Raw genomic sequence first — 27418 nt, 5'->3', positions numbered from 1 at the left:
GGCATTGGCGACGAGTGTGACGGACACTTGTACGTCACTAAGAGAGCAGTTACCCGCGACGGTTATTTAGTGGGTGAGGAGAGTGGGCGGTTGAGTAACCACCCACGTCCCTCACCACTCTCCTTGAAATAAAAAGGTCAGTCGGCAAGTAATGGGAAGTTACCCCACGTTGGAAGAGGCACAGCATCAGAGACAAAGTAGTGGGTAGTTATCCTTGTTAGTGGGTGGTTACTTGCTTATGTGGCTGAGCTGTAGCCATTCTATTGTATTATAAATAGAGAACTTGTTGTAGTCATTTGGACATAGAAGATTCCCGAAAATACTTAGCCTTGTATTGAGTTTGCTCTCGAGAAATAAAAGTGTCGTCTCTCTCTCTCTTGTAGTCTCATGTGTTAGTGTGCATTCTGATTTACGTAATCATAGTATACAAAGTGCGTGAGCGAAAAAGGGCTGGTCTAGACGGGGTCTAGACGCCATCACGGGAACCTCTTGTCGTGGAAAAGTGGTAGCTCGAAAAAAATCCCGTGACAGGGTATATGGTGAATATCGTGATTTGTCGAGAGTATATGGTGGAAAACCGTAATTCTTATATACATTTATGATATTCCATTTAGTACTTTTGCAACACTTTTCCCTTATGGCAATCATAAATTATTTGCAACACTACTACTTTTGGCATTGAATTCTCTCCATCTCTCTCTTCATGGAAAATGGGTCGGGTAGACCTATATCCGCCCCATCACCCGCGATTCAAATCTCCATCCACACCATCCATCATCCGCCAAGATTTCACCCATATCTGCTCCATCCATCAACCGTAGGTGGGGTAGGTGGGAAAATGGGTGATCTAGAAAAAAAAACTATTTTTGAGACTTCAAAATTTTAAAGAAATTAATATATGAAAAATTAATCACAATATCATAGATTAACAAAAATGCAACTAAATATCAATCTTTTATATATTAATTTCTTTAAAATTTTTAAGTCTAAAAAATAATCGAATTATTATTAATTTAGTATTTTTTTTGGCAACGATATAAACTATAATAAACCAGATGACTAGAGATGTTCCTACGACTTTGCCCATCAACAGCAAGTTGGTGCGCATGCTAAATCATTGACCTAACTTTCCTGCAGTAGCATGATGGCATAGCGTGGGTTATGTCCATTATATATTTTTTTGTAGCTCTTATACACTTCTACGCACTCGATTAAATGGCAAGGCGGCTGACTGCTTGGGTGCTATTAGAAGAATTTGCAATAGCCCTGTTGTAGTTTTGGCCTCCTCTATGACACTCCAAATTGCTTGTAATATAGTTTGAGTGGAGAGTTTACAAGTGTTTGTTTAGTGTGGGTTCTGATGCAATTGTCAATGCTTAGAACCCATCATGTTCCCGCTTCAATGTTTTCGGATCTTTATTCTTCTTCGATGCACCATCAATTTTGATGACAATAGACTCGACTACCTCAACCAGTGTACGTGTGGCCTAATTTTGTTTATTTGCCACCAATAACCGATTTTCGTCGAGTATTCTCCTACTTTCATGCTCACCTAGAAGAATATATCTTCTTCATGACACCTACTAATATGAGTGGCCAATATACGTCTAGCATTATCTTTGTCAAAGATGGTAAAGATCTTTTGGCGATCCCATGATCTGTCTTCCATCATTAGATTCGAAAATAATTTCAAGGTGCAGTTTTGTTGTTAGTTGTTGAGTTTCTTGGGATTTGAATGATGACAAATTGCTGCAAGGAACAGTTGATATTACATGAGTTTATAAAATGTTAGGAAACAGTTGAGAAACTAACTGTTCCTGACTGTATATTGAAATAATCAAAGAATATTTGCTATGATATGTTGTTTCTTGTGTAGCAAACAGATCTTTCCAAGAATTGAAACTAGGAGGCGCTTCCCGAAGATGTTTGAGGAAAAGATAGTATAGCACTATTGATTCAATGGAAGCTTAAAGGATTGAACTATATGAAGATAGTTTAGGATCTTTCATTTGGTTCATCTTAGGTCTTCATGTAATATTCACGTATGATATTCTTAGTGGAATTGTTTATGTTGTTCTTAAAAATGTCAAACAATAGGGTTTTCAATATGGGAATCAGTTGGTTATATATTCAAAATACTACTAAGCAGAGTAACGTGGGTACCAGCTACTTTGTTGGGTAATTGACCTGGCAGTTTTAGAAACGATTCTTGAAAAAAATGTTTTGCTAAACATCTTCCAAAAAAAAAGGTTGCTAGCCTTTAGAATCATAGTTGAGTATTTGCTTGCCATAAGGAGTGTGTATATCTTGGATAATATCTTTTCTTTAAGAAAGATATTGCTCAAGCTACACTTTCCTAACTCATATCTTTAATATCTTAATTTAAGGGCACGCTCACATGTTAGACCTAGGTCTATATATAAGAAATCTTTTTTCTTCATTACCCTTGATGCTCTCAAGGTTTTTTGAGAAATATTAAGAGCTTTCACAAGGAGAACAACTGAACAATTTCTTAAAATAGAATACGCATCTCATAGAGCTTTACATTACTCTTTATTTGCTTTGTAAGAAAGCGTGTTTTAAGAGAAACTGATTGTATTTAATCTCTAACATAGAGGTTAGAGATAGGGTAGCGTTTGTGAGTTCATTCGCGAGTGTTTGTGGGTTCAAGTGCGAAGTAGCACAATATAGTTAGTGTGGGTATGATGTTTCCCTAGAGTAAGGGAAAACAAAAGAGTGCAAAAGTATTCTTGTTTTAATTGATTAATAAGAAAACTAGCGTTGGATGACGTAGACCTTTGCTTGGCTAAAACTTGTTAAATTTGGTGTGTTCTTTACTGCTTTCAAGTTCTATTATTTCCGGTATTAGAAACCCGCTCAACAAGCTCCTTATTAATTTGAAAGAAATTGAATTTGGTACCAGTTCGTATAAGTACTCAATTCACCCCCCGTCTTGAGTACATTACAAACCTTTAATTGGTATCTGAGCAGCTTCTTCTTCATATAGTAACAGTTCGTATAAGTACAAACCTTTAATCTTTCTCTCTCTAGAAAGCTCCAACTTCTCTCTACATTTTCGGCAACCTTTTTTCGGTTTCAATCGTCCGACCAGGTACGTTCTTGCTCTTCTTTTAAGTTTTTCCTTTTTTTTTTAATAACCTCGACCGACTCCCTTGTCCATAAATAATGGGAGATTTTTCCGAGTCGGTCACACCTCCGACCTTGCCTCCCTACAAATTGTCCGAGGAGGTGAGAGGGATGGGAATAACTCTGGTGTTCACCTTAATAAGCTGCCCGGACCCCTCGGTCGTTCCCGACGCAGTTCTGCTTCCGAGCCCCTCATCGTCAGTGGAGGAGGAGGCCGAGGGCGATATTGCCTTCCCTTGGGAAGTGTCCCTTGCCTTTACTTTCTCTAAGAGTTATTTAGACAAGTATCTTGTTGATGGTGTAGTGAGGGCAACCATGTCGGAAGATGGAGAAGAGACATCGACTTCTGGCCGACCGGAGTATCCAGACCTGGATCCGAAGGGGGGGGTCCAGGTTCCAAGTTTCCTTTGCCTTCATTGATGAAGGCCTTTCATGATGATCCGAGGGGGCAAGTGACCCGCTTCCAAATAAGGGATCCCTATATGTTGGTCCGATTGGAGGCATTTCATACGGTACTGACTCCTCCTCCGGGCAGCACCGCAGTTTACTGCAAGTCGATGGAGATGGACCTGTTGAATACCTACAATTTAACTATAAGCCATATCTCTCCGAACTCCTGGGGAGGCATCATAGCAAATACTGAGTGTCCGACCGACACTTACCCTTTGGAGACATATGTTCAAACTTGTTGAAATAATGGCGGGAGAAAACGGTCCAGGGTGGTGGTATTTTCAGATCCGACAAGGGTACAAGGTTGTGCTCGACCTGCCCTCGTCGCAGAAAGGGTTTAGGTGGGAGTTTGCCTTCGTATTTTTTGGAGGTGACTGGGGGATCCCTACCGTCCGACCGTAGGTAGAGCCCAATTTCGAGTTAAACTTCAGGGTTTCAGAGCTATCCGAGGAAGAGGCGGTAGCTGCTTGCTATATGCGGACTAAATCCAAGCTCTTCTAGGGAGGGGAGATTTATGTCGCAAGCAACTGGCTGCCGTGCTGCCGCTTGTTTAAGAACGAGCATCTGTTGTCGGCAGTTGGACTAAGTTGGACATTTCCCAAGGGTAATCGGTCGAGGGGGTTATTTGCTTTATATTTGCTTGTTATTTTTTGCCAGACTAACGCTTGTTTTCATTACAACTCCTTCTTAGCGTTTCTACTTGACTCAAATCTGGAGATGGCTAATAAATGAAGCAACGCTGCTATGAGGGTCGCGCAGTTGAGGGCCGAGCTAAAAGGACAAGTCTCTTGGTGTTCCCCCTCCACCAAGGTTAGTTTATTTCACTTGGTCATTCTGCATAGCGATTTTAATGTCCGACTAACCATTTTGGCAAAACTTTCGGACCCTTCGAAGCCCAAGGCTTCCAAGAAAAGGAAGGAGAGGGATGCAGATAAATTTTACTCAGACCGAGAAGGCGGTCGCCAAGGCCCAAGCTGAACGGGCGAAAAAGACTAAGTCCGTGGAGGTGAACAACCCACGGGCCGAGGGGCATGTCAAACAATCCGAGGAGGTCGCTATATCACTCCACTCTAGTGACTTCCGGCCGTTTGATATTCCTCTGTAAACTCCAGCTTCCCCTCCTCGCAAGTCGACTGACGACCCAGAGGCGATAAGCCTGGCTTTGGTGAAGCCCTTTACTGAGCTGGATTCTCACGGATTGGATACCCGTTGGACTAACACTATCTTTATGGCCTCGCCGATCAAGAGTATATTAATAACTCGAGCGGGGGTCAGGAGACCGACAACCTATTCCATTGCTGGGTCGAGGTGACTCGCAACTGCTTTCCTAAACTTATGTTTTTGCTCAACTTTTTGTTCAACTCATTCGTTCAACCTTTTTGCTCTTTTCAGTGTTCTGCTCGGTTGGCCAATGTGCCAAGAACAGGGTCCATCTGGCCGAGAAGGTGGAGGACCTGAATGCCAAGGGGAAAAAGAGCTTCATACGGCCAAGGAGGGCCAAAGGGTGGCCGAGGCCAATTTGGCCAACATCGAACGATGCATCAAGCGGGACCAGGAGGATTTCCAGGTCGAGCGAGATACTTGGGCAGTTGAGAAGGCTAGCCTTATTGCTGCCAAGGAGGATGTGGTGACGGCAAAGCTCGCGGCCGAGGTGAAGACAACCGAGGCTCAGCGACAAGTTACTGAACTGATGGCATGGCTGGCTAAAATTGAGAAGCTCGTCTGCACCGAGGAGGAGTGGTTCAACTCCTGGAGGGATTCCAGGGCCTGTGAGACTTTTACGAATCAGGTCGACGCGACTGCCCAAAAGATGGGGGAGGATGATGCCCTGGGCAGGATGAAGAAGGCGATGGCCGGGTCACATCCTTCCTTCTCTTAGGATGAGGCAATGGCTAGCTATAAGACTTTGGCCGACGCTGAGGATCGGCTGAGCTGAACATTGGCCTTTCTGATGATGAGTCGAGCGAGGCTGAAGAAGAAGATCCTCAGACCGAGGTGGCTAGATCCGAGGAGCTCACTGGAAGCACCAATAAGTCGGTCGATCCCCCTGTTGCCTAGATTCTTATTTCCTTCTACTTAGTTTTTTTTAGTTGGCTTTTGGTAATACCAGGCCTTATTTTGTAATTGACCTTTTAATAAATGAAATGTGAACTTTTTGATTAACTTCTTTGTTTGTCATTTGCAATCTCTCATGTTGTCCAACCAACTCTGAGTTGTTTGAACTTGTTCATTCGCTAAGTTTTTGTTTTGTATTGCTGGACTGGTTAAATCATGTTTGCTTTAGATATACACAACAAATTGACTGGTTAAGTCTTGGCTGACTGGTAAAGTCATTCATACATATGATCTTAAATTGGTCTGAGCAATTACATGCCATATGTTTGGCTAGTCATACATTGTACATATATGCCCCAATTGCAATTGACTAACATTAGACATAGAATCTTTTGTGGTTGTCTACGTTCCATGGCCGAGCAAGTGGAATTCCTTCAGAGTTCTCTAGCCGGAACGTGCCAGGCTTGATGACTTTAATGACTTTGTAAAGGTCGTCCCAATTTGCTCCCAACTTTCCTTTGAGATGCGAGAGTCATGTCGCCTCGACCTTCCTCACTACCCAGTCACAGAGCTGGATGGGCCTAACTTTTACTCGGCGATTGAATTACCGAGTTACTCTTTGCTTGTAACGAATTAATCGTGACAAGGCGTTGCCTCTCGATCCTGGTAGCAGGTCTAAGTTGATGGGCTTTTCTTTCTCATTTTTCTCGAAGTCATAGAAGGTTATCCGAGGTGAGGGGATGCCGAGTTCTACTGAGAGGACTGCTTCACTGCCATACACTAGATCGAATGGGGAACTACCAGTGGCTTCCTAAGTGGTTGTCCGTGCCGACCAGAGCACCCTAGGAAAATCATCCACCCAAGCTCCTTTTGTTGCAACTAAGGATTTCTTGATCCCTTTGAACACTATTTTGTTGGCGGACTCGGCCTGGCCATTGGTTTGCGGTCGGGACACTGGCGAGAACCTAGTTTGTATGCCGAAGCACGCGCAGTATTCCCGATAAGGTCTGCTGTTGAATTGTCTGCCATTATCTGACACTAAGGCTCTTGGCACCCAAATCTGGTGATGATAATCTTCCATATGAATGTCTGAACCTGCTTGTAAGTGATGGTGGCGAGTGGCTCGGCTTCTATCCACTTGGTGAAATAATCTATGGCCACTATCAAGAATTTGCGCTAATCGGAGGCTGTGGAAAGGACCGAGTAGGTCCATGCCCCACTTATCAAATGGAAGGACTGCTTGTATTAAAGTGAGGGGAGTGGCCGGTGATCTTGAGATGTCCGAATGGATCTGACAGGAAGGACATCTCTTCACCAACTCCTGAGCATCTGCTTTGAGGTAGGCCAGTAATATCCCGCCCTTAAGGCTTTTCTAGCTATGGTTCTTCCGCCTTGGTGCCTACCACATGCTCCCTGGTGTATCTCCCTCATAATGTAATTTCCCTTCAGGAGTGGATGAGTGTATGATTTCTTGTATATATGCTCATCATGCCATAGGTACCATCCTGATCGGTGTTTGACTTTCTCGGCTTCCTTGGGATCCTGTGGAAGTACTCCATGCCTCAGATATCTGACCACCTTTTCCATCCAGGTGGACGTCCTACTCAGGAACAACTGTTCCTTGGTGTTTATGCTCGGCTGGTGGAGCACCTCCCACATTATTGTCCGAGGGGCAGACCCCTCTGCTGAGCTGGCCCTGCGGGCTAGGGCGTCAGCTTTTTGATTTTTCGACCGTGGTATATGGATGATGTGGAAGTGAGATAGCTTCTTGAGGAATTCATATGTTTTGGCCAGATACATCCGCATATTGTCTTCTTTGGCTTCATACTTGTCTGTGACCTGTCCTACTATGAGTTATGAGTCAGATCTAGCCTCAACTACTGTCGCCCCAGCCAAAATGCAGAGCTGAAGCCCTAAGATGAGGGCCTCGCACTAGTAGAATAAATGCTATTTGCTGCGGTTAAAAAGTGCCCTATTGCTGCGGTTTTGGGCGCACAACAATTAGGGGGGAAGCAATAGGTATTATTTATATTGTTGCGGTTTTAAACCGCAGCAATATCGAAAAATATTGCTGCGGTTTTTAGGCAAAACCGCAGCAATATATTTATTTTATATCAGATTTAGAAAGCATATTGCTGCGGTTTGTGAAGACATCCGCAGCAATATGCTATATTTAATAATAAAAAATAGACATATTGCTGTGGTTCTTTTTGGAAAACCGCAGCAATAGGGTCTGTACACGTAAAAAAAAAAATTTTTTTTTTTGTATTTTGCCATCAAATTTGAAAGACAAAAAAGTTAAAAGAAAATAAAACATTATTGATTGATACTAATGACAAAAAATTATTATACAAAATTCAAAAACATAAAAATATAATATAAAAAACAACAAATATAAAATTAAACCAATTTCATTCTAAAACTGTAAAGACAACAAAATAAACATATTAATTCAACATATTAATTCACCATATACACAGCAAAAAAGAAAATCAAAAGAATGAACTAACATCAAATTCATTAAAATAATAAAAAGTTCCGAAAAAAATCACAAAAAAAACTAATAAATTCACTTTTAGATCTCAGTTCTTGGATAGTAGAAAAAATTACAAAAAAATAAACGAATAAATTCAAGCAGCGAGTGAGACATAACGATGAGTGAAAGACGACGTTGAGTGAGACACACGACGATGGTGAAGAGTGGCGCAGCCGATTGGTGGACTCGAGCGCCGAGTCGAGCAGTGTAGCAGATTGGTGGAGTCAAGCGACGAGTAGAGCGGCGAGTTGAGCGGTGCTGTTTATTTCTGGCGAAGAAAGAGGACAAAGGCCGTGTATTTCCAGCGAAAAAAAGAGAAAGGTCGTGTAGTTTCCGACGAGTAATAGGGTAGGGCTTGCGGCCGCCTTTGTTGTTGAATCTGGCGAGCGACCGACGAACGGTGCTTGTTCTTTCGTTTCCACAGATCTAAAGTGAAAGAGGTCGAACAACAAGAACATCTAAGGTAGTAGCAGTAGAAGCTTCTCGAATATGCGAAGATGGCGTCTCAGCCATGGTCGATGGAGTCAGTCAATGGAGTCAGTCGATGGAGCGCGAAGATGGTGTTTCTCGTTTCACCATGATCGACGGTGTGTGAGAGGAGGGTGAATGACGGGAGGAGGGAGGGTGACGGGTGAAGGATCCAACAGGAGAGAGGGTGAAAGGGTGAGGAGTCTGAGGACTGAAGAGAAAACGCCTGTGAGAGAGGATTTGAGAATTTGAAGGAAAATAACAAACCCTAGTGGTTATTTCATGCATTTATACTCTTTTTTTTAACTATTTTTTAAGGATATTGCTGCGGTTCTTTCAAGAACCGCAGCAATATATTAATATATTATTTTTTTAATATTATTTTAATATATTGCTGCGGTTTTTTACGAAAACCGCAGCAATATATCTGGGTCAAAAGTCAATTTTTTCAAAAAAAATCCTGTTGATACCATATTGCTGCGGTTTTGGGGCGGGAACCGCAACAATATTGTCAATTTCTATTTTTTCTTTTCTTTTTGCGTGTTATATTGCTGCGTATAGGTAAAACCGCAGCAATATCACCGCAGCAAATAGCGTTTATTCTACTAGTGTCGTACTCAGCTTCGTTGTTAGACCCCAGGAACTCAAATTTGATGGCATACTCCATCTTATCTCCGGCCGAGGGTTAGAGCACTAGCCCGACTCCGTACCCTGATTTGGTGGAGGAATCATCCACAAACAATTCTCACTCCTCCTTTTGGCCGACCGGGGGACGAGTTGTGCATTCACTTATGAAATCTGCTAAGGCTTGAGCTTTTATTCCCCTTCTGGGTTCATACTCCAAACCAAAATCAGCAAGTTGGTCGGCCCAGTCTGTCATCCGACTGGAGTGGATTCTACTCTCTATCACCTTTTTGAGTGGTTGTCCGGTGAGGACTTTAATCTAATGTGCCTGGAAATAGGGCTTGAGTTTCCGACTAGCCATGACGAGAACGAAGACTATTTTCTCCACTTCGTTGTACTTTGCTTCTGCCCCTCGAAAAGCACGGCTAACGAAGTAGATTGGTGCTACTTTCCTTCTCTCTCGGCCACCACCACTGCGCTGAGCGCATAGTCCGAGACGCCCATATACATAAACAGCGTTTCCCCCGGCAAGGGGGACATGAGTTTCAGGAGAGCGGAGAGATGTTGTTTGAGGGAGGCGAAGGCTTGTTCGGCTTCTTCGTCCCATGTGAACTCTTTTCTTTTGAGAGCTTTGAAGAAGGATAAGCTCTTATCTGCTGACCGCGACAGGAAGCGTCCGAGTGCAGCTAGCCAGGTGGTCAGGCGTTGTACTTCTCGAACATTCCGCGGGGATTTCATTTCAAGCACGGCTTTGACTTTGTCAGGATTTGCCTTGATGCTCCTTTCATCTACCATAAAGCCGAGGCACTTTCCCCTTTTTACCCCGAATACACATTTCTTTGGGTTCAACATCATGCGGTACTTTCTCAGCGTGTTCAACGTCTCCTTAAGGTCAGACGGGTGATCAGCTTGGGCCTTGCTTTTGGCTATCATGTCGTCGACATACACCTCGATGTTCCGACCCAACTGATCACTAAAGATTTTTTAAGCCAAATGACATCATTTTGTAACAATAAACCCCTTAAGGGGTGGTGAAAGTGGTATGTATTCGGTCATGTTCGGCCATAGGTATTTGATGATACTCGGTGTTGGCGTCCATGAAGCTTAAGAGGGCGTGCCCAGCTGTAGAATCGACCAGCCTATCGATTTTGGGCAGAGGGTGGTTATCTTTTGGGCAGGCCTTGTTCAGGTCTGTAAAATCCACACTCATGCGCCACGCTCCACTCGGTTTCTTGACCAACACAACATTGGCCAACCATTATGAGTATTGGCATTCCTCTATGAACCCTGCTTCAAGTAGCTTCTTAACTTCAATTGCTGCAGCTTTGCATCTTTCGGGACCTTGATGCCTTAGCTTTTACTTGACCGGAAACCCTCTTTGATGTTCAGCTTATGGCACATGATTTTGGCGTCAAGGCCGGGCATTTCTGAAGCTTCATAGGCGAATACATATTGAAACTCTCTGAGCACCTCAACAACTTGTGCTTTTTTTTTTTTGCATTTCAAAATTGTTATTGATAACAAAAAAAAAGAGGAAATAGTGGTACAACCTATCAACACCAGGGACAAGAACAAAGGAATGAGCTCCCCTTACCTTCTAGGAAGGGCCTGGGAGCATCAAACCAAAATCTTAGCCCTGCTAACTCCACTACCTAGCAGAGATACATAAACACACAAATAAATACCAAAGAAGAAGTTGTCTAGTACAGTCATTACACCTAGTAGCAACACGAAAACAAATCTGCCTAAAGTTAGCTTCAGTATCCAGCATAAGAACCCCATAAACCTTTGCATTTCTTCGGAGCCATATCTAGTACATAGCTTCAGCAAACATCATACAGTAGAGCTGGGCTTTTGCTACTTTCCTCTTACTCTTCAAGGCTACAACTTGAACTTCTTCAGCCAAATTCCTTCTGGCCACCACAACTTTCAGATGTTGCTAGCATACAATCCAAATATTCTGAGAGAAGGGTCAGTCAAAGAATAAGTGGGGTATACTATCACTAGCAACAGTGCATAAGGGGCAGAAATCATCATCTGTAATCCCCCAAGAGAATAACCTATCTTTGGTAGCCAATCTACCATGGAGAATAAGCCAAGTAACAAATAAAGCTTTAGGACTAGCTTTATTTTTGCAGATAATTCTCTTCCATCTCACATGATCATGCTCAACCTACATTAACAAATAGAGTTTCTTGATTGAAAACACATTAGCCTGAAGCATGTGTGCAGCCTGCAGGTCATGAAAAATCACTATACTCTCCAACACCTTCTTTATGGACCATGACAACCTATTAAGTGTTTCCATGAGGAAAATGTTTTGCTATTTAATATAACATTCATGCAACCATTTGATCCATAACCTGTCTTACTTTTGACAAACAACCCAGAAGTGTTTGGCAACTGCATCTTTGTTCCATAGAGCAAGGTTTTTAATGTTCAAGCCTCCGCAACTCTTAAGTAAGCAAAGTGAGTCCCAAGCTATAGGAGCTTTCCTGGAATAAGACTCCTGGCCAGTTCATAAGAAGATTCTACAAATGCTTTGGATTTCTTTGAACACCTTCTTAGGTAGCACAAATATTTGACACCAGTAAAGTTGAAAGCCATGAAGGATAGCCTTAATAAGTTGAATTCTTGCAGCATAGGAGAGCTTTTTGACAGACGAAGCTCTAACTCTAGCCATGGTCTTTTCAATCAATGGCTTACACTCATTATAGAAGAGTTTTCTAGTGGTGAGGGGTACACCAAGGTACTTAAATGGGAAGTAGCCAAGGGGCATATGCACAATAGTTTGCAGAATATCTCTTTGATTCTCCTCAACCCCTCCAATGTAAAGATGACTTTTATCCAAATTTGCTTCTAGACCAGAAGCTTGGGAGAATTTGGAAAAAGCATCAGAGACAAGCTGCAAAGAAGCCTGATCTGCTTTAGAAAACATCAGTAAATCATCAGCAAACATCAAGTGAGTGATTTTTATCTTTTTGCATCTAGAATGGAACTTGAATCTGGGATCGAACTTCAGTTGCCCCAGGCATCTAGACAAATATTCCATCCCTAAGGCAAAGAGAAAGGGAGACATAGGGTCTCCTTGTCTCAAACCTTTACTGGCAAGGAATGGCTTGCAAGGACTGTCATTGATGAGAATAGAGAAAGAAACAGAAGTGACACATGCCATGATCCATTTCAGAAATTGAGAAGGAAAACCAATCTCACTCAAGACAACTTCCAGAAATGACCACTCAATAGAGTCATAAGCTTTCTTCAAGTCAACCTTCAGCATGCATCTAGGAGATATATGCTTAGTGTTATAGCTTTTGATAAGCTCTGTAGCAAGTAGAATATTATTTGAAATGTTCCTTCCAGGCATAAACCCAGCTTGGGCCAAGTCAACAACACTACCAATCATACTCTACATCCTGTTGGTCAAGATTTTAGCAATAATCTTGTACAAAATTGTACAACAGGCTATAGACCTAAAATCCTTAACAAGTGATGGGTTAGGGACCTTAGGAATGAGAGTAACAAGAGTACAATTGATATCAGGCATCAGAACTCCCGACTCAAAGAAGTGGATCACAACAGCACATATATCAGGTTTAACAATAGACCAGGCTTTTTTTAAAAAAGTGGCTATCAAACCCATCAAAACCTGGAGCTTTATCATCATCAATTGCCCATAGAGCTGCTTCTATTTCTTGGACTATAATAGGTTGGGTGAGCATAACAGCATCACTAGCTTGAACTTGAGGACCAGACCTCAACAAGGAAATGTCTACTGAAGGGAGATTAGCAGTTGCAGTGCCTAGTAGACTGTGATAAAAGTTGAGCACCTCAGTTTCAATATCAACAACAGTTGTAAGTTTGTCCCTAGCAGCATTAATGAGAACTTCAATGCTGTTGTGCATAAATCTCTCTTTAATGGCATTAAAGAAGAATTGAGAGTTAGAATCACCCTGCTTCAGCCAATCAATTCTGGATTTTTGTCTTAAAGTAGCCTCTTCCACAGTCAATAACTTCTGCAGCTTCAAAGTGCACTCCTTTTGAAGCTGAGTAAGCTCAGGGCATGATGGAGAGCTCTGTATCTGTTTTTGAACTCTCTGTAACTCCTCCCTTGCATTAGCAATTCTAGCACTCATATTAGCAAACTCAGCTTTACGCAGCATTTTAAGCTTAACTTTAACATTTTTAAGCTTTGACCACACCGAATTCATCCTGCTCCCCTCTCTGCCAGGGATATGCCATTGCTCACTAACCACCTGAAGGAACTCTGCATGGTCAGCCATATGATTGAAAATTTTAAAAGGTCTACCTTTACTCTGGTCCTTTTGTGCACATTGAAACAGTAAAGGAGAGTGATCTGAGAGACCAGGATTCATATACTCCACAACCACATGAGGGTATTTAGTTATCCAGAGAGAATTGATTAATCCCCTATCAATTCTGCTACTTATTCTAGTATCACTAGTCCCTTTATTGGACCAAGAGAAAAAATAACCACACGACTTCATTTTACTAAGATCAGAGAGAGTAAGAAGCTGATTAAAATCCTGAGTTTCATAATTAGAAACTGGGGCACCATTATCTCTATCCCCAGTGGATAGAACAACATTAAAGTCCCCATAATGCACCAGGGTTCCTGAATACTCCTATCAAGGTTGCCAAGATCCACCCAAAGACTCTTCCGCCATACACCACTGTAAGAAACCACTGATCCCCAACTTGTTTATCCCCTACCCTACAATGCACCATTTTTGCAGTTTTAATTAGAACTTGAACGGAAACAGTGGAAGGATTCCAGGCAATCCAGATTCTTCCTCTACTTGAAGCTTCATAGTTATGCTCCCATCTCCAACTATTGCCAAACTTCTTCATAATTCTATCTTTATTATGAGCTTTAACTCGAGTTTCGAGGAAACCCACAAAAAACACATGATGTTGCCTCATGAACTTTTTTATTTCTCCTAGCTTAAGAGGGCTAACCAACCCCCTTACATTACAAGTAAAAACTATCATTAACCTGGGGTAAGGGTGAACGAGCTACTCCCATCTTCACCCACATTGTGAATAACCACACCAGGCCTTGCAGACTCTAGAACATCTTTTCCCTTCTGTCTTCTGATAGCAATATCCCATACTAGAGCCTATGTTTCACTCCTTGAGACCTCACCAACTTCCCTCCCTGCCGCAGTGTTCATTACTGCAGGAACACTAGTCTAAACTGCATCATCTGTGGCAACCCCACCAATCTCCTCAGTTACAGCAGCATCCTTCCCTTTCCCTAACTGCAGAGTAGCATCAACTACTTCCCTTGGACTCTCCTTGCTACTCAGAGGAGTTCTAGAAATAGTAGGCTGACCAGCCTCAGGGACCCATCTCTGAATAGGATTAGGCCCTTCTTTTCCTTGTGCAAATTTCTTCTTAGAACAATCATGCCCAATAGTATCACACTTCAAACAATAAGAAGGAGCCCACTCAAAACGGACTACTTGATCAATAACTCTCCCAGAACCATCGTCTATACTCATACTTTTTGGCAGCTCTTCAGTAACATCCACTTCTACTAGCAGCCTTGCAAAGGAGATCCTCTGCTGGTGAGTTGTACATTCATCAGCAAATAGAGGAACTCCAATCATCCTACCAATTCGACTTAGGGACTCTGTCCCCTAGTAGTTAAGAGGAAGGTTATATAGCGTAATCCAGAGAGGCCCAACCCTTAATACTTCAGCTTGAAAATCAAAATCAGGGGCCCATGCCTTAATTATCATGGGTCTACTATTAATTACGTGAGGTCCAACATACATAATCTCATTTCTACCATCAATTGAAGCAAACTTAATGATAAAGTACCCTTTATCATGAAGAAATATCCTAGGTTTGCCTACATGATTCCAGTGCTGATCAATAAACCTAATAAGAGTCCCAATAGAGGGAGTCTGACCCACAACATATAGAATAACAGCAGTAGACCAAGCTTCTGAAAGCTTATCAACTTTAGTCTTCTCAGCTGTGTTCTCCATAATCTCATAATAAACATTCTCCTGCATTTCATCTCCATCAACTAGAGGCATTGACCTTGCATTTGGACTAGTAACCACCTCTTTAGTATTGCTAACAACATCTACTTCAAGAGCTCCTGGAATCTTCGACTTTACTACAGTTACTGGAGTATTTTTATGAGCTTTAAAAGCCTCATTAATGGCGTCAATCGCAGCTTGGATCGCATGTGACGAATGGACAGTAAGCTCTTTAGTTACTGTTCCATTGCCTTGTACATTATGCAGATTCTTATTTTTCTCATTATTTGGATGTGATTGTGGCTCCATACTTTGCTCAGATTGTGGTGAAAGTTAGGGTTTTTTCCGGTGTCCCATCGGTGATCGGCAGTAGCTAGCTTAAACCCTACACTATCGCTTTTTCACCATGGAGAGAAAACCCTTCTCTGTAGCCTTTAGGGTTAACAATTATTGTTCTCTGTAGACGTAAATTGTGCTTCGTTTGAGGGCCCATGGCTTTGCCTAGCCTCACGATCTGACCGGGTTCCCCATCGATCACGACCTCTTCATCTTCCTCAGCTAGCTGAGGTCGTTCGTATTGTTTGGGGTTTTCTAAGATGTATACCCCAAGGCCTTTTATCGGGCCATCTTCTCTTTTTCTTTTCTTCGAGTCCTTTTGGATGTCGATGTTAGCTTTATTCTTTATGCTATTCACATAGCATTCTCTTCCTGCTTGCTGATCCCCTTGTATCTTCCCAACCTTTCCATCGTCTATTTCAAACTGCATTAGAAGCTGGTAGGTGGAGATAGCAGCCTTTGTTCTGTTTAAGGTAGGTCGCCCCATTATTATGTTGTATGATAAGGGGATGTCGACCACCAGGAAGTCACGCTTCACCTTGGTGGTCGCCACTTTGAGCTTGATGACCAGGGGTCATCGTGGGGTGTGCTTACACACCGACTGGACTCCCTGAAGGTCATGATGGGGCAGTCCGACTGGTTTAGTTGGACTTCTAGCACTTGGTGTTTGAAGTTCCGGAAATGAGCTTTTCGGGCTCGGCCGGTCAGGCCTCCCGAGGCAACGCCGCCCGCAATAACTCCAATGAACCCCTCAATGTCCCCACTATTGGATTGACCAGCCTTCTGCTTGCCTTTTTCTTCGTTGGTGTGCTTTAGGTAGCGATTCAGCTTACGCTAGTCGGCCAGGTTATCTAACCCCTTCTTCCGATCTCTACAATCCTTAGTGGTGTGGCCACATTCTCGGTGGTATTCACACCACTAATTTTTATCTCGCCGATAAGCTGACGTTCGGATGGGGTGGAGGTGGGGGAGCATGGACTTGTTTTTGATGTCTAGATAGATTTCTCGTCGATTCTTGTTGAATCGGAGGTCTTTCTCGTGGTCGTTGAAACGGTCCGACCGGCCCCCCGTCTTCTGTTACTTGGGTTGATCCCTAAGGTTTCCTTCATCTTTCCTCTTTTTGCCTCTGCCATCTGAATGGCGGCATATGTCTGTCGCCTGGATGAACCTTTGGGCCTTGGTCCTGGCTTCGGAGAAAGTTTTGACTTCATTCTCGGCCAGGGACCATTTGAGCCGACCACGTTGAAGCCCAAACATTAGGGCGACAAAAGCTATTGCATCCTGTAGGTCGGATACTTTCAGAGATTCCTCATTGAATCTTTTGAAGTAGTCGGCGAGACTCTCGTTCTTCTCTTGATTGACCCCCATGAGATGAAGGCTCGTTTTCCTTTGTCTTTTGCCTGCTACGAACTGATGGGTAAACATATCTTCAAGAACCGCGAAATTGGTGATGATTTTAGCCGGTAGCTCTTGGAACCAGTTCAGGGCGAGGCCCTTCAATGTGGTGGGGAAGAACCGACACCATGTGGCCTCGCTGCTGGTCTGCACACTCATTTGGGTCTTCTAAGTGGCCATGTGATCATCCGGGTCGGTTAGGCCCGCAAATTCCTCGATCTGGGGTGTTTTGATCTTGCCTGGAGTGGGGGTCTTTAGGATTTCTCGGCTGAACGGGGTCATGAACTTCAGACCGCCATTGCGCAACCGCAGGGGCTTGGAATGTGCCGAGTCACCTTGCCCCTCTCGCTGAGCTGCTTTCTGGTCCAGGAGTTGTCGACCATCATATCCCTTGTTACGACGCTTCTGATTGAGGAAGTGTCTGGCATCTTCCGGTTTGCGCCTGGGGTCCCCTCTTGGCGACTTAGAGATATGGGTTTCTTCTCTTCGGAGGGTTGACTCACGACGAGCTAGCCTCTCCCTAGGTGGGGGGCGCTTATCCCGCTTAGATTGTTCCTTCCGGGACCGAATGGGCTCCTTGGTTTCAGACCTTTGCCAGCTAAGCTGGCCACAAGCAGACCGAGGGTCGTGCTCTTCCCTCTGGAAGCGTCCCAAGGCGTGATCTCGAGGCTCCGGAACATTGCCGAGGTGAATTTGGATCTGTCCTTGCTGAAGGGTGATCAGCATGTCCATGAAACTGTGTTGCAAGGTCTGATGCAACTGAGCTGCTATTAGTGTTATGTCGATTGTGAAGAGGGATTGAGGGTCAACATGTTGTATCTGCCGAGGGGGGGGACAACTGATTCCCCTAGGACAACTCCTGATCAGGGTCGATTGTTTGAACCGTGGGAGACCGACGGGCAGCATAGAGCGTGCGGCCTGACCTCCTCTGGTGCGAGGATGACGGTTCCCATTCAGACCTCAAGGCCTGGGTAGAGGGCTGCTTGTTACGAGTGTTTTTTGTTGGTGCCATTGTTGAGCAAGAATGAGGTTAGATTTTGCTGAGTAACAAGTACTTTGCTGAGTGGTGGCGAAGTAACTTTTTGTACTATCCCCACAGACGGCGCCAAACTGTTTCTCTCTAAAAATTAAGGTTAATGATCTATGTTGAGCAGCTCCCTAATCCAAGAATGTGATTCCTGAGCTGGTTATCTGTTAACCGGAATCCTACAAAACACGTTAGACTACCCCGGGGGTTGTTCTGGGATCGCCCCTCCGACGCTCAAGTCATTTGATGATTGAGGTAGAGAGAGAGTCTAGAGTGAGAGGTTATGGTTAGTTAGGTAAGAATTCAATACCTTTCTTTGATGGGACCTTTATGATAGGATAGGCCTCCTAGGGATTGCTAGCCTTGCTTTTTCTGGAAATGATTCTTGTGGGCCCCTTGGGAGTCCAAGAGACTGTTGGCCACGTCATGATTGATGGGACCCACAATGCTTGCATGGCGGTGCCAGCTGACGCGGGACTCTTAGCTGGGTTTAATGGGCCCAAACAATATGTAATAAACATATAAGAGTTGTGATGAATTTCAATAAATGAAATCAATCAAGTTTATTCACAAAGAAAGAATGCCAAAGAGTCAAACCAACAGGGAGAAATAAGTTATTTCAATTTAATCAAACCATGTTCCAGTCTCAGTTTCTCATATCTATCTCTACTTAAGGGCTTAGTTAGAATATGAGCAATCTGACTTTCAATTTCACATAATTCCATTTTAATAAGACCCTTTACAACGTTATCTTTAAGAAAGTGATGCCTAATATGAATGTGCTTAATTTTAGAATGATGCACTAGATCTTTAGAAAGACTAATATCACTAGCATTATCACAATAGATAGGAACATAAATCAAAGTAAATTCCATAGTCATGAAGTTGTTGTTTTATCCAAAGCATTTGGGAACAACATGCAGTTGCTGCAACATATCTAGCCTCAGCTGTAGATAAAGCAATTGTATTTTGCTTCTTGGTACTCCAAGAAACCAAACTATGTCTAAGGAACTGAACCATCCCTGATGTACTCTTTCTATTGACCAAATCTCTTGCATAGTTAGCATCTGCATATCCATTCAGTTCGAAGGTATCACTTCTTAAGTAGAACAAGCTCAAATCATATGTTCCTTTGAGGTACCTTAGGATTCTCTTCATTGCTCGATACTTGGTTTTGTCCACACTTGTTCCTATAGTATCTTCATCCAATCTAGTTGTAGTTTCAATAGGTGTATGGTTTACTTTAGAAGCCTTCAAACCATACTTTTTTAGCAGTTCCTTAATATATTTTTGTTGATGGATGTAGATTCCTTCTTGTGTCTGTTTGTTTTGTAGCCCAAGAAGAAATTGAGCTCACCCATCATACTGATTTCGGATTCTTTACTCATGAGATTAGCAAAATCCTTGCACAAAGATTCATTAGTGGCACCAAATATAATATCATCAACATATATTTGAAATACTAACAAATATTTCTCGTTAGATTTTAAAATCTAGGTTCTATCACGTTTTCCTCTCTTAAACTCATTTTCACACTAGGGGAAAAAAAGGAAGGGCTGCGCTTTCTTCATTACGCAGCCCTTCTATACAGTAGGGCTGCATTTTAATAGAAAAGCGCAGCCCTTCACATAGAAGGGTTGCGCTTGTCTAAATAACGCAGCCCTACTATAAAGAGAAGGGCTACGTTTTTTAGACAAGCGCAGCCCTGTTTTGTGAAGGGTTGTGCTTGTTTGAAAAGCGCAGTCCTACTGTTACAGAAGGGCTGTGCTTTTTTAAAAAGTGCAGCGCTTCTATGGCTTTTTTCAAAAAAAAGAATTAAGCGCGGCCCTCACAATTTAAATGCTTCTCTCTCACCCTCCCTCTTCTCTCTCTTCTCTCCCACCCTCCCTCTTGTATCAGTAAAAATATCAACAAAAACTCCACCAAACAAAAATTAGGGTTTGCTTAAATTGAGAGCAATTTATAAGAGGGTCGATCCGTCGATGGAAGAATCTAGAAGACGACATATTAATACTTGAATCGAAGCTATTTTGAATAGGAAGAACTACATCTGGTGGAGAATATCAATTAGCGGCCATGTCTGGTCCTGTTCAAGCGGAAGGAGAATATCTCAACGTTCTTACCAAAACTGGCCAGAAAACCGGCCTTCGCAAACTCAGGTCTATTACTTTCCTCTCTTTATTTTCTTCCTTACTTTTTACCACTTTTTTCTTTTTGCTGTCTGTAATCAATTAGTATGACAGCAGTAAACTAATTTTAAAAATTGAAAATCTGATCTTTTTTCTCCAAATTCAACTGAAATCCACTTGATTGATCAGGTTCCATTTAGGCGAGCAACTTCTTTTATGTTTTATTAATATTGAATAGGAAGTCCTACAAATAAATACTTGTAGATCAAAGCTTGATGCTCTAATTCCTGCCATTGTAATACTGTAAATGGCGAAACCCCAATTTCTGATTCTCTATTCACTTTTTCTGCCTAAACGCAGGGCTAAGGGCTTTTTCATTAGTTGGTCTTTTTCGTCAGATCTGAACGCATGACTAAGGGCTTTTTCGTCGTTTTCTCACTGAATGCAGGTTGAACTCCGGCAACGGCAACATGAGCAAAGGTTTCTTCGTAATTAATACCTTCCTGTTGATTGTATCCTTTCACAACCAAACGAGCCTTGTTTCTTACAATGTTTCCAAATTCATCCAATTTATTCCTAAACACCCATTTCAAACCAATAACCTTATTATGCTTAGGTTTAGGCTCAAGAAGCCAAACCTTGTTCCTTTTAAATTGATGTAGTTCATCTTGCATAGCCACAATCCAATCAGCATCAATGAGAGCTTCTTCATAGTTCATGGGTTCCAACATAGAAAGAAAAGCATGAAGAGGACAAAAGTTTCTAACTTGAGATCTCGTTTGAGTTTTTCCTTGTTAATTTCACTAATGATTAGTTCTATAGGATGGGAACGATGATGTTTCCAAGGCTTTGGTTGGAATTCCTAGATGGGAACTTGATTTCCTTGAGTAATTCCTCGATTATCTTCACTTCCTTGTTCTTGGGAACTATGTTTTATAATAGTGGAATCATTCACTTGTGTATCCTCACCTAGTTCTTCTTCATCGTTGGAAATAGGAACAGGATGTTGTTCCTTAGGCTTTGTTCCCATGACTTCTTCTTCTTCCAAAATCTCGTCAGTGAGAAATTGGTCTTTTACCAAACCTATCTCGAAGTCATCTTCAGCATGTGTGCTTGTATTGAATTTCTCTGTTTTGTAAAAAATGATATGCACACTTTCTTTTACACACATAGTCCTTATTATAAACTCTATAAGCTCTACTACTTGAATAGTATCCTAGAAATGGAGCTTCCTCACTCCTAGCATCAAATTTTCCAAGATTTTGTTTCCCATTATTATGAATAAAACATTTACATTCAAAATGTTCTAAAATATGTAATATTGGGCTTTTTACCAAAATATAGTTCATAAGGAGTTTTATTTACCAAAGGTCTCAACATGGCACGATTTATAATATAACAAGCACTGTTCAAGGCTTTGGCCCAATAGTTCCTTGGTAGACCACTAGCTATCAACATTGTTCTAGCCATTTTTTCTAAGGTTCTATTTTTCCTTTCAACAACACCATTTTGTTGAGGTGTCCTAGGGGCGGAAAAATTATGGTCCAAGTCATGTTCCATCAAAGTTATAATTTTCTAATTTCTTGCCATGATCAGATCTAAGGTGCAAAAGTTTTTGACTACTCAAATTTTGAACTCTCTTTGCAAAGATAAGGAACTCATCATAAGTCTTGTCCTTGCTAGAAAGAAAAATAACCCAAGTAAATCTAGAGTAATAATCATCAACAATAACTAGCACATACTTCTCACCATTTCTACTTTGAACCCTCATAGGTCAACACAAGTCCATATGAATCAATTCTAATGGTCTCGTGATGCTCACAACATTCTTTGATTTAAAAGAGAATCTAACATGCTTCCCTTTAGCATAAGTATCACAAACACAATCTATATGAAACTTAATTGAAGGTAGAACCAAGACTAGATCTTTTGATCGAAGTTTGTCAAGCAATGAAAAACTAGCATGTGCAAGACGCATATGCTACAAGAGAGGATCATCATCAATAACACTAAGGCATATGCTACAAGTGAGGATCATCATTAATTACACTAAGGCATGTCAAATGATTTTTGAGAACGAAGTTAAGATCCACAACATATGTGTTCCCTTTTCTTGTTCCTTCCAAAACAACATCCCTTGTGCTTTTGTTAATGATCAAACATTTATCACTATTAACCTTCACATAATCTCTCTTATCACAGAATTGGGAAATACTTAACAAATTATGCTTTAAACAATCAACTAGAAAAACATTATCTATGGAATGTGACGGTGACTTGCCAACTTTACCCATGGAAATTATGTTACCTTTCATGTTGTCACCAAATGTCACACTTCCACTATCATAGCCAGAGAGTGAGAGAAATCTTGATTTCTCTCCAGTCACATGCTTAGAATAACCACTGTCTAGGTACCATGTGTTGTACCCCCCCCCCACCCTAGCCTGCAAGAAAATTAATTGTTAGAGTTAGGAACACAATCTTTTTTGGGTTCCTTTCCTTCAAGAACAATAGGTTTCTTTTTCCAATTTAATTTACTTGCTTCCAAATTCTTGTTGAAAAAAAGAGACCAAGTCTTATATGACATGAGTTCCTATAATGACCAGTGTTCCCACAACATACAAACTTTATCACTTCACAAATCAACTCTCTTTTTAGGTTTCTCATGTTTCTTTTTGTGATTAAAACCAAGACCTTCAATATGTTTTCTTTGTGAATTTTTAATCCAATTGGGAATTGGAAGAAATTTTTTTTTGTTCCTACTTAAGTTTAGTTCCCATTCAAGTTCTTCGTTTACATTCTCCAAAAACAAGAAGATTTCTTAATTCTTTTATTTCAGATCTGAAACTTTGTAAGGGAATGACTAAATGTCAAAGGAACTCACCTCAGGAACAAATTCTTTTAATTGAGATAACTCAAGGCTTTACAAATATTTTTCATTTTTGACATTTTCAAAATTCTCATTCAACTTTAGATTTTTATCAAACAACTCAAAAAATCTTTTCACAATATCAGTTCGAATACTTTTCAGCTAAGAAACATGTTCCTTTGCAACTACTAAAGCATGTTCAGTTTGCTTCAATTTAGTAGACTCATCTTTGCAATCATTCACAGCATCAACAATAAAATCAAATAATTGCTCTTTACTTAAAGAATTAAGACGAGATTTAATAGTGTCTAAACTTGCCTCAAGAGATTCAATCTCTTTGTCAGAGACAAAAGTTTGTTGTTTCTTCACAAGGTTGAGGATCATCTTCTTCCTTGGAGTCATTATCTCCCCATGAGCAACCATAGCTTTCTTCATATCAAATATGGTATGGAAACTCCTGTAGACCTTGTTCATATCTTTGCTTCGTTCTCTTCCTTTTCCTTTGTCTTGTTCCAATTGATGACACTCCTTGATAAAGTGATCGGAACTACCACACTTATGACAAACTGGTTTTTTAGTGTATTTATTATTTTTACCTTTATAGTCTCCATTCCTCATGTTCCTAAAAATTCTCTTGAATTTCGGACCACACGAGCGGATTCTTCTTTGTTAGTTTTCGAGTCATCACTTTCATCGGCTTTCAAGGAAATCGACTTCTATTTGGAAATATCACCATTCTCAATGTCCAAGTGTAGCTCGTGAGTCATAAGGGGACCAACAAGTTGTTCCAGATTGAACTTCCTAAAGTCCTTAGTTTCTTGTAAGGCCGTAACCTTAGCCATCCAACGATCCTTAGGAAGACTCCTTAGGACCTTTCGTACCCGTTCCTCAGATGTAATTTCTTTTCCAAAAGAGGTTAGCTCATTAATAATATTAGTAAAGCGGGTAAATATCTCTTGAATGGATTCCTTAGATTTCATTTGAAAAAGTTCATATTGATTCATTAAAAGATCTATTTTTAATCTCTTAACTTCACTCGTACCATCATTAGTGACTTTACGAAGATCCTAAATTTGTTTTGCGATTTTTGCATCCCATGACGCGATTGTGTTCATGAGGTCCAAGACCACAATGAAGAAGTTTAATAGTAAGAGCATTAATTTCCATCGTTTCGAATTTTCTTTATCTAAATCAATTATGGATTTAGGAATTACCCTCATTTTTGTCGTTAGTGGTAGTGACTTCAAAATCACCTAACTCTATGACCCTCCATACCTTATCATTGTCCTCTTTGATGAAGATCTCCATCCCCTTCTTCCAGTAGGTTTAGAATTTGTCATTAAACATCGGTGGGCTCTGAGTAGAGCACCCTTCTTCCAGTTTCTTTGTAGTATTCATATTTTCCAAGATCTTAAACTCAACAGGGTTTTCTGTGTTTTTAGAATTCCTGCTCTGATACCAGTTGTTGTATAACATAAGCACTAAAAAGGGGGAGAATTATGGTGAGAGAATAAGCGTAACTTTTTGCGGAATCAAAAGATAGCTAGGGAACACAAGAGATTTTAGCGAGGAAAAACTTCCTAGGCCCAATAGGAAGAAATAACCTCAAACACAAGGGATTTTAACTCAAAATTTGCATTATAATAGGCAAATTAAACTCTGTTACAAACCTATTAATTCTCTCGGGCGGCAACCTGAGTTCCTAAGCTCAAGTTCCCAACAACAGTTCCCGCTAACTATTATTCCTCTCAAACTTCACTTGAAGTTCCTTTCTTTTTTTCTTTCTCTTGCTTCACTCAAACCCCTTAACCAAATAAATATAACAATGGAAGAGTAAAAACCAAAGATAGTAAGTATTAATTCTCTTGGGAATAAGTACTGACACTTTAGACAACTTAGAATTTTAAGCTATGTCAGACACAAATTTATCTTGGTATTAGGAATCTATTTATAGAGTAAGTAGCCATGAATTAATTTACCGCTAATTAATCCACTAACCCCATGATCTGTACTAATTAAATTGCTTGGGAACAAAGAAACTAACCCACTAGCCTACTAAAACATATAGATGTAAAATATTACGTGAGTAATTACTTGGAGAATAATTGAACCATTTTTAAATAAAGTAATTTAGGAAAAGCATATTTTCAATTTATTTTAAATGTATCCAAAAATCAGATTTAATTTGAAAATAAAACCTTTTTATTTATTTAAAATAAAAAAAGATAAGATTTTAAAATAGGATAATATCTTTTTTAGTCAAAAGAAATGGCCAAACTAATTCCCTAAATCTTTTTCAAACTTATTCCCTAAATTATTTAAAATATTTTCCTAACTAATTCCCTAAATTAGTGGATCTATGCAAAACTTAACTAGGATTCATATTTTACTGTTATTTGCCAAAAATAAATTAAGCGCTCAACAATAAATATAGGTTTAGGTGCTCCTAAGTATGTTTCTAAGTCAGTTCCCAACCATAGTTCCTAAAATGTGCCAGTGTTTTTTCTTGTCATAGGAACACACCTAAGTTCTTTTTGAGAATTCAACACCAATCATATTTTATATTTACTCGACCTTAACATGAAGAATATATTACATCCTAATGTATTCTAATCTTCACTCCAATCTTGATTCTTCATCTCATGAACATCTTCACTTCAATCTTGATTAATTCTTCTTTCTTTCTTCGATCATAATTTTCTTTGTTCTTCAATGAATAACTTAGCAACATCATATATAAAATAATACAAGTACATCTTTTGTGGTTAAGTCATCATCAAAACTTAGATCAACAGCTGAGTCTAGAACAACTGATTGCTTCCCTTATGATTCATGAAATGTTGGTTGAGTTTAAGAGTGACAAAGGACGAGTCAGAGGTGTTTCCTTAAAGGGAACAATTGAAGAACAAGAAGATGACATAGCAATGATGGATAAGCATTTTGAAAGACATTTCAAAGATCAAAGGAAAAATTTCAAAGGTGAGAATTCCAAGAAAAATAATCTTTCAAGTGTAGGTTGCTTTAGGTATGGAGAATTCATTCACATCATTCGTGGCTGTCGAAAGTGGAAGGATAAATTATCCAAGAGCAATCAAGAAGGCTATGGTAGCAGCCATATGTGGGGTGATTCTGATTCTGGATCAGAAGAGGATGAAAAGGCACCTAATCATGAGACTTGCATGACTGCTATTATGGATCAAGGAGAAAATAGCATGGCTAAAGGAACCAGGAAGGGAAACAATACATCAAATTTTTATCTTATGGAAAAGAAGGACGTACCAATTGAACACAAGGTAAATATAGAATAAATTCGTGAAGAGATGCATCAATATGATAGATAAAATATGCTTGAATGTATTGCTCTCTATTAGATGAGAGTCTTAAACTAAGTGAGGCTTACATAACTGGAAAACGTGAGTTAAAGGAAAAGAAAAATGAATGTGATATTACTATTGCTATTGCTAGTTGTGATCATTTACAACACGTGTGTGTTGAGTTATATGTTCAAGTGAGTGACCTTGAAGTTACACTTGTCAAGTGCAAAGTCAAGTTGGAAACAACTAAGTTTTCTTTGCTAGAAAAGGATGAAGATACTCCTAGTGATATTGAACAAACTAGATGTTCCCCCTGTGCATTATTCATTTAACTCATATGATCCCCCACATTTTGTGGACTTTAAGAATAAGGCAAATACTCTAAGCAAGTCTAATTTTTTTATTTCATGCTTTTAACTTCTTGGTTGATGATGCAGAATAATTTCAAAGAGAGTTTGTCATACTCAATTCTCCTTAGCTAATTATTTTCCCAGCAGGTCTTTGTGCTAAAGTTCGTAAGATGATTGATAGGTATGAAGGAAAACATTAGTGATTTATATGTTGAAATCAATCAATTGAATAAAGGAAAGCATAGAGTGGTTGTCAACATGCCAAATGACTCCATGATTTCAAAACTTGAGTTTGATCTGAAGAAAATCCAAAACAACTTGAAAAATAGGATGAGAAAGAGTTTCAAAATAGTCAATGACATGTAGAAAAACACTTATATGCAAGGAATACCTTAAACCAGCTTACCTTCATGGAAGGTAATAATGGTACAACTGGTCTTGGTTATAATAGAATGAGAACCAGGACCAACTAGTACCCCAGGAAAACCACTTGGTTAGCTTTCCTTGTTGATTTAGGGAGCCAACCTAGTAAGGCTGCTCTTGACTTGGAAAAGCTTTAGGTTGTACATTGCTTTTTGGTGTTTTATACTATTACTTACCAAAAGGAAAAGAGGCGCAATGGTTTTTTTTTGCGAAAGACATGTATGTGTGTTATCATTGTGGTAGGAATTGACATAAGATTTTTAATTGTCTAGCTAAGAAGT

At 40.5% G+C, this 27418-nt stretch overlaps 1 protein-coding gene across 1 annotated transcript; it reads right to left on the bottom strand.

Moving 5' to 3' along the window:
* Positions 1-16707: 16707 nt before the first annotated feature.
* LOC104908038 (uncharacterized) lies at positions 16708-17184 on the bottom strand. The gene has a single exon (XM_010697090.1). The coding sequence runs from the start codon at positions 17182-17184 to the stop codon at positions 16708-16710; it is 477 nt and encodes a 158-aa protein (XP_010695392.1).
* Between the last annotated feature and the right edge of the window lie 10234 nt (positions 17185-27418).

This window comes from Beta vulgaris, chromosome 5 (genome assembly GCF_026745355.1).
Source record: "Beta vulgaris subsp. vulgaris cultivar EL10 chromosome 5, EL10.2, whole genome shotgun sequence".
Classification (NCBI taxonomy): domain Eukaryota; kingdom Viridiplantae; phylum Streptophyta; class Magnoliopsida; order Caryophyllales; family Amaranthaceae; genus Beta; species Beta vulgaris.
The sequence above is the reverse complement of the archived record's forward strand: the minus strand, read 5'-3'. Positions and strand labels throughout refer to the sequence as shown.